Source organism: Macadamia integrifolia, chromosome 1 (assembly GCF_013358625.1).
Source record: "Macadamia integrifolia cultivar HAES 741 chromosome 1, SCU_Mint_v3, whole genome shotgun sequence".
In the NCBI taxonomy this organism is placed as follows: Eukaryota; Viridiplantae; Streptophyta; class Magnoliopsida; order Proteales; family Proteaceae; genus Macadamia; species Macadamia integrifolia.
This window is the reverse complement of record NC_056557.1, coordinates 28905822-28914150: the sequence shown is the minus strand read 5'-3', so window position 1 is coordinate 28914150 and position 8329 is coordinate 28905822. Positions and strand designations below refer to the sequence as shown.

At 37.7% G+C, this 8329-nt stretch overlaps 1 protein-coding gene across 2 annotated transcripts in view; it reads left to right on the top strand.

Annotated features, from left to right (window-relative positions):
- Positions 1-5907, top strand: part of LOC122084242 (N-acylphosphatidylethanolamine synthase) — a 16554-nt gene extending 10647 nt beyond the window's left edge. The window contains exons 4-5 of one of the 2 annotated variants that reach the window (XM_042652341.1): positions 2195-2332; positions 4892-5907. In XM_042652341.1, the coding sequence (XP_042508275.1) occupies positions 2195-2332; positions 4892-5179 (426 nt within the window). In that variant the 3' untranslated portion in view covers positions 5180-5907. The remainder of the gene's footprint in view (positions 1-2194; positions 2333-4891) is intronic. The other variant, XM_042652331.1, reaches the window with a different exon arrangement.
- Positions 5908-8329: the final 2422 nt, after the last annotated feature.

Sequence of the window (8329 nt, the reverse complement as noted above, 5' to 3'; positions counted from 1 at the left end):
TTTTCTTTGCATGGTTGCTTCTTTTGCTCAGTGGTTGTTTTGGAAGAGGTCTTAGCAACATTCTTTAAGACATGTTGTCTCCTTAGTTGGGCAGCCCTTAACTTGTCTTTTACCTGAGGTATGTTGAGTGGCTTTAGAATGAATGGTTTGCCTTTGTGATTGAAGATGCATTGGTTCTTAGTACCTCCCACTAGCACATTGTTGTCATATAACCAAGGCCTTCCAAGTAGTACATCAATGAGAACCATAGGGATGACATCACACCATACACTTTCTTCATAATCTGAGACCTTCAATGGGACTGAACACCGTTGAGTTACAGCCATGGTGTTGTTGTCTAGAAGAGATACCTTGTATGGTTGTGAATGGGATTCAGTCTTAAGCTTTCCGTTAATGACAAAGGCCTGAGATACCACATTCACACAACTTCCACTGTCCACAATCGCTTGAGCTTTGTGAGGTCCACTAGACATTAAGGTGTAGAAGATATTATGCCTCCTTCAGTCTTCACCCTTAGTTTCAGACACTAGGATTCTTACAACCACATTGACATAAGCATGAGGATCATCATTCTCTGGTGCAAGCTCATCTTCCAGTTCATCCTCCTTTCCTTCAACTGCAACATTAACAGTCCAATTATCATCCTGAGGTTCGTAGATTTGTAAATCCGGATTGGATTCGATGGCACTAATGACAGAGTTGGATCGTCCCCGTTTAGGGAAGAATTTTGCCATGTGTCCAGTCTTTCCACAACTATGGCATGTCACAGATCCACTCTCCCTTCCCATTTGAGCTTTCCCCTTATCCTGCGTATTTTATGGAGCTCGGGTAGGAAATCCAGTGGGTTTGGTTGGTATATAAGGTTTTTTGCTGTCAGTTGGCTAGATGTACCTTCTGGAGGTTGTTTCGATCAGATCCTCTGCTTCTAGTGATTTGTCAAAACAAGTACTTAAGGAGGATATCTCGATCACACCAAGCTTCTCACGAATATCATACCTTAACCCCAGTTTGAAACGGGATATGAGTAGTTCTTCATCTTCTTTATGGGCACCTGTTCGTGAAAGCAATTTATTAAAACGATCAATATAATCTCCTACAGTCATAGTACCTTCCTTGAGAGTATTCAGCATGTCGTAGAGCCGACGTCGGTAGGTGGGTGGCAAGAATCTATCATTAAGGATAAATTTCTAGTCTTCCCAATTGTGAGGCATCTGACGACTGCGGATCAGCCTATTCTCTTCATTCCTCCACTAGTCCTTAGCACCAGTTAACTTAGTGACAACTAATTGGACTTTCCTTTCTTCAGGGATACTGTACCACCAGAAGTAGTCATCAAAGTAAGTTACCAAGTCCTGGTAGTAGAGGGGATCGTGCCTCCCATTGTACTCTTTCAATTCTAACTTGACCTTGTACGTATCATCAGACTAATAGAGCTGATTGCCATACTCATCATTCTGAGCTGGGACATTCCTTCTAGGTTGCATAGTGACGCTTCTGGGAACATTACCAATGCAATTAATAATAGGTTGAACATTAGTTTGGGCAACAGTTGGATGGGTGTTAGAGTGGGCAGCAGTATTCTCTTTTAGGTCAGCCAACTGTTGGTCATGTCCATCCAACCTCGTAGACAAGGCTTGGATTACTTTCATCACATCTTGAAGGGTGGGTTGGGGTTCTTCTATCTGAGCCATAGCTCTGATACCACGTACTCAACTCGATGGGCCCAATGACCCACTAATTAATTGAAAACAACTACTAATTATTACCCCTAGCCGATGGGCCCAATTGGCACTTATTTGTACTTAGCCACTCAGGTGGACCAAGTAGGGGTTCGGCTGGCTTCTTGGCTGAACCCTAGCCACTCAGGTGGACTAAGGCTGGACCCTTCTTCCTCTCATATTTCCTTCCATAATGTGCATCTACATCAAACATGGTTAGACATTAGCAAGTGAACCAACTCTTCTCTTGACGATTTGTGATATTTGTGATCAATCATCTGTGAGAAGTTGGTAGAGTGAATGCTTAAGAAATGAATGAGCCAAATGTGAATCCCACGGCTCGTTATCTGCCACATATACTTGTGTAGCTTGTTGGCTGTTTATGAGAGTATACTTCATATAAATTTCCAATAATTTATATGAGCATTTTCTTTGATTCTAAGCCCTCTTCAAATTCATTCTTATCCAAGGAGCAGTTGCATACATTTCCAGAAGGAAAAGTGTGCCAAGAAGATGCACCAATCAGGCGATTAAAATGGGGAACTGCCAGTCTCATTGAACGTGCTCCTGTAACCCCAATAGTTTTGCCAATTGTACATCGTGGTTTTGAGAAGGTACTCTCTAGAGCTTGCTTGGTTCTCTTATTTTTTGTCTGAAAATTTATTGGATTGCATGTAAACCACTTTGTTAGCAATGAATATCATTGGAGGCTATAATTTTATTTTTGAAGTTGACAGCTGAAAATTCTGATTTCCTCAATGGCTGGTGCTTATATTTATGAAATCCAAGGTCTATGTCATACTTGGAGGCCCTGAAAAGGACCCCAACTTTCATTTCAGTGGTGAAAAGGTTTTTCTTTTTCCTAAACTTAACCTCAGCCTACCCCCTTCTCTGATTCTATCCAAATTCTGGACCCAATGATTGCAGAGAGCAGATTCAATCTCCAGATGGCTTTTGTACCCCAAAAAATTAAACCAAAAATCCAGATGGATCCTCTTCTTCTTTGTATTTCTTGAGTCAGTCATCCATTAAATCAAATAGTAACCATCTCTTATTCTGTCTCTACTCTCTTCCTTTCTTTTACCGCATTGCTTTATTTCCTTGAAATGTTTCTTGTAGATTCTATGGATCATCTGAGAGAATTGAGTCAAATTGAATGCTTCTTAAAATTTATGGTTCAGGTTACTAGTTAGGTTCAATTAAGTCTATAGAAATGTAATTCAGGTGTTAGACTGGAGAGATGGGTATTTTAGTTATCTGGAGTGTAGTTATGAGTTTTATTTTGTTTTTCTGAAAAACCCAAAACATTTCGTTTCTGTGGCCAAAACGAATCATTCTCTTCATTTAAAATTTTCATTTAGAATTTCTATATTTTTAGCTGGTTTTGGTAGTGTCAGAGATTCATTCAAGCATTTTAGCTTGATTCGGCATTTTTGGTCAAAATGCAAAAGAACCATGGATTAAATGTATTTCCTCTGGTTTGAATGTCGGGGATTTTTGCTAGGTAGTTTTCCCTAATCTACCACCATGGATTCTGTTCTTGGAATCTCTTTCTTTTTTCACCCCATATTTAAAAGGGATCAACTTCAAGTCCTCCCCTTCTTCCTAGCCTGTAATGTTGACTTCATCACCATCGTGTAATCTCTGACAATGGGGACATGACGTCGCATGTCCATCCAGTACCGTGATCCCCCATTTGTGATCAGGACCATGGCTACTGCTGTTGTGCTGTACACCTAAATCTTTACTTTCTTACTTCCAGCAGGGTTAACAGAAGAACTAAGGATAGGACAATGTTTCGAAGGAAACAGTGATGACGACTGTGGTTTTTTTACTTTACTTGTTACCCCACATTTCTAAAGTGGTAAAAGAAAAAAAAGCCCTCAATTTCAGAACCCACATTTTCGGTTCCCGAGGAATTGAAAGAATGATTTTGAATGGGCTGGACTATTCTTGGGCTATATAATCATTAAATATTGTTGTAATTTGTAACATATAAAACTATATATATATATATATATCAGTAACTTTTTACAAATCTGGTTTATTTATAATTTTTAAAAATCCATTGAAAAGTTCTAGCGAAAGATGGAATGAAATTACTGAAATATCAAAGTCCTTTAGCTTCAGAGCAAAACTGAATGACCACCAAAATGAAATTTACAACTAAGATGTGGAGGTTCTCACTATTGGTTTTGAATATTTTGATATGGAATTTTATGGAATTGAAGGGAAAGAAGTAATTGTCGAATTTGAAAATAATATTTTCTTCTTCTTGTGAAATAATGATCTTTGGATCCCCCCCCCCCTACCCCCTATGGCTCCATTTGGTTGCAAGGCGAATTTAAAGAGAAGGGAAGTGAAATTTTCAAACTTAAAAATGAAAATTGTAATCAAAACCCCATGATTGTATAAACTACTTAAATTTCTTACCATATTTAATAATGTTACATTTTAAATGTAATTTTTATTTTACATTTCGTAGTAAAGGGTTTAATAATGATACATTTTAAATGTAATTTTTATTTCATATTTCATAGTAAAGGGTTTTGGATGCAAAGTAAAGAGAAATTTAATAACCAAATATGGAATGATTTGGAGTTAGTGATATAGTAACATGGGGTAATGACTATAAAATTTTATTTCTTAAAGGGTGGGGGTTTCCTTGCAATGCCACAAAGGATGAGACAGTGCACAATGTTAAGAAGTACCAGTTGAAGTAAAGACTGCTAACAGTGTTTTTCCTAAATAGAAGTTCATCACATGAGCACAAATGATTAGATTCAGAAAATCTGGTGCTCCAACATGGTTGTCACAGTTAAGCCCAGTTCCCTTCCTATATTCTTTTTTCGGTCGTCCATTTTCTTTGGGCATTTGATCAAGTTTTTGGGCAATCACTCACAGCTGGATGTATTTATTGCTTGTACCTTGTAGGAAGTTCTTGAGAATCTCTTAGACAATTGAGTATTCTATCCCATTAAGTCTAATATTTTCTTTTACATTAAGATTCATACTTTCTAGTGGTTGGTTGAGACTTGAGAGTTGACAAGGATAAGATGGTACAGAATATTCTGCTATGCTTTAACTTGAAATTTTTTGTGAATAAGTTCATCCTTTGAGGTTCCTTTATTACTTCTGGTGCTCTTCATGTTCTCTCTCCCTTGAGTTTTCAGGTGATGCCTGAGAAAGCTTTCTTTGGCAGAAGACCGCCATTTCCTCTCTGCAATAAAGATATCAAAATAGTTGTCGGAGAGCCAATAGAATTTGATCTTCCAAAATTGCGGGAGACAGCCATGTCCATGTCTGGAGTTTCATCATTTCCTGGATGGCCAGCAGCATCCCCTCACAGACTTGATGATGCAGTGCGGAAATGGCTCTATATTTCCATCTCTGAACAAATCCAAACTGTCATGGAGAGCTTACGAGGTTTCAGTAACACACTTTTTAGATTACAAAGATGATTTATATATGAATTCTTTTCATTTAATAATAAAGCACATCCAGTTGGTTTAGGAATTTTGACCATTCAAATTTTGTACTTCATGAGAGATCCTGTAACCATTGAATTATTTGTATTCCTTCCCTATTTTTTATTTTCATAATGAAATATTTATTTGGAAGATAGAATGAAGAGATCAAAGACATTATGTAGTTTCCCAAGGGTGTATAGTCTTCCAAGAGAGTGGCGGGAAGAGGAGTCTTATAAATGAGTGGAGGCTTCCAATCAAGGAGATGAAGTCTCAAGAAGGTGGAGTCTTCTATTGAGTGTGTCTTCCAAGTGAGTGGAGGAAGTTGAGTTTTCGAATACGTGGAGGCTTCCAAGGAGGTGAAGTCTACCAGAAAGTGGAATCCCTGAGATAGTGTAGTCTTCCAAGGGTGGAAGATGATCATATAAAAGGAGAGAGGTATTTACCATGATGGGCGATGAAAAACCAAAATGTGAGGAAGGAGGTGAGAATGATATACGAAGGGGCTTGGGTTTGATTATCAAATTGTAATGGTTGTATTCTTCTCTTAATCCCAATGGAAGTTTAGACTCTTCTATAGACATAAGTGATATTGTCGAACCACATAAATCTCTTGTCTCTTGTGTATATACTTGTTTTATTTTATGTGTTTGGTGTTCATGTATATACGCTTGTGTATTATATACAATTCTGTAGGCGTATACAATTTTATGTGTTGTACATGATTTTATGCATTGCTCACATCCCAAGTCCAACCCCTAAATCCTTTGCAATTTTATGCTGCATTACAAGTTATAAATGTCAACGTGATTCTCCTCTAGTTTCGATCAAGGGAGAAAGAGGGGGAAAATATTTTTTTTTAGCTGTTGGATTTTGTAAAGCTTGGGTAAATATGGCCAATAATGTTGTTTTATATTTGTCAATATTAGCTCAATAACTTGCAATGTAGCATAAATTATTTGGGAAAATTGATTAATTCAAATTGTTAAAATAGAATTAAAATTATGCAATACAAGATATATAGTAGGGGTGCAATGGGGCCGGGTTGGGTTGGGTTTCTTAAAACTCTAGCCCAACCCTGAGTCTCCTTAACTGGGCCCAAACCTGCCCTGACCCTGACTCAGGGCCGCAAAATTTCAACCATGGCCCTACCCTTCAGGGTTCAGCCAAACCCTTACCCGCCTTGATTGGCCCTGATTTTTCAGGGTCTGGTCGGGATGACCTTGACTCTGACCCTGATTGACACTGACCTTGACCTTGGTTTGCCATCAAGAGTTGGGTATACCTTGACCCTAACCTTGACCTGCAAAATATGAAATAACTTAAAAATAAAAAATATTCATAATAAAAAAGAGATAAAAAATACAAAGTTACAAATTACTTGTCATGAGAACATCCTAAAGCAAACATTCAAACAATACAAATAACTCCAACTATTATGGTAAACAAAGAGGAGATCATCCTAAGAAAGCAAATAATCCAAAAAATCTCAATTATTTGTCATGATAAACAAAGAGATCATCCTAATAAGGCAAATAATCTAAGATCGGTGAGAAGATATATTAGGAATTTTGAGGTGTCAATGACTCAATGTCAAACAATATATAAAATTAGATTAAATTCAGGGTTAATATTAAGGTCACAACCAGGGTCAACATCAAGGGCAAAATTTAGGGTCGAGTTGGGCCAAAAGTCAAAGTAAAAAAATCAAGGCTGGGTTCAGGGAGGGCTGAGTGGGCCAAAGACATCAACCCTTACCCGTCCTGACCCTGACTCGGGGTCAGAAATTTCAAGGTCGGGTTGACCCTCAGGGCCAAAAATTTGAGTCGATACTTGTTAGGGATCAGGGGCGGGCCAAAGGTGGATTCAGGCATCAAGGCCAAACTTGCACCCCTAATATATAAGCTTCTCAAAAGAAAATTGAAACTTCTCACTTCATCACCTTAGTGAAAAAAAGGTGCATTGTCCTTCACTTGATTTCTGTCACTATCTTTCGGACCATGACTTTTTTTTGCTAGAAATCTTTCAGACTATGACAAATAGGCAAATCTAATGTTTATTTATTTATTTTGTTTGAAATAGACAAATCTAATGTTTATTTATTTATTTTGTTTGAAATATCAAGGCAATCCTTCAGATGGCAAATCTCGTGAAGGCAAGCTTCAGAGAATAGTGGACAGTGATCTAAGAAAAGAATATGAGTAATAGTCATCTAAGATAGGCAATGAACATGATACCTTCCTTTGGCATGATCCATGGATTCCATCCAACAACATTACCAATCTTGATGTCCCCGGTCTTGAACGAAAATGGGACACAAAAGGTAAGCAGTTTGATCACAAACAAGTCTTGGAATATAGATATGGTGAGATCATCCTTCAGTGTTAATATTGCCCAAGAGATATCCAAAATTTCCCCCACATCTCAAGAGGACAAATGGAGGTGTACTCTACACACTAATGGAATGTTTTCCACAAAGGCAGGAGCCAAATTTATCTGCTCCACCCTCAATCCTCACAGACCAATCAATGCCTTTAAGGAAAATTGCTAGAAATTACTATGGAAATTAGAAACTCACCCAAAATTCAAGACCCTCCTATGGAGAACTTCTCATAAGGGCATTCCAGTCTAGTCTCTTCTAGGAAAATGGATGGCTATAGATACTTCCTGTGCCTTCTGTAGCCAACATAAAAAAACAGTAACCCACCTTTTGTTTTTGTGTGACTTCTCATCATATATTTGGACAGCTGGACCACTAGGAATGCGTTTTCAAAACTCAAACTTCTCCACATTTGGATAGGTGTTTAATTTCTTCATCAATAATAGGATATTTTTCTCACTCACAGCTGGTATGGATTCTTAACATTTTTTCTGTCACTTTATACTTTATATGAAAACATAGAAATAAAATAATTGCTTCTAGTATCAACCCCAACTCCTCCTTAGTAGTAACCAATATAAATAAATGGATTGCTCATCTTATTTTGTATCCCAAATGTTTTAATGATTTGAATTTATTTCTTACAGATGGTCCATTCAGCCTAAATACAGGATATCGTAACCCTTTTTTGTCATACCCAGTTTTAGTTTGTGCTGGTGCTACTAATGTTTTGAACTCAGCTTCAGGATGAACATACGAAGTAC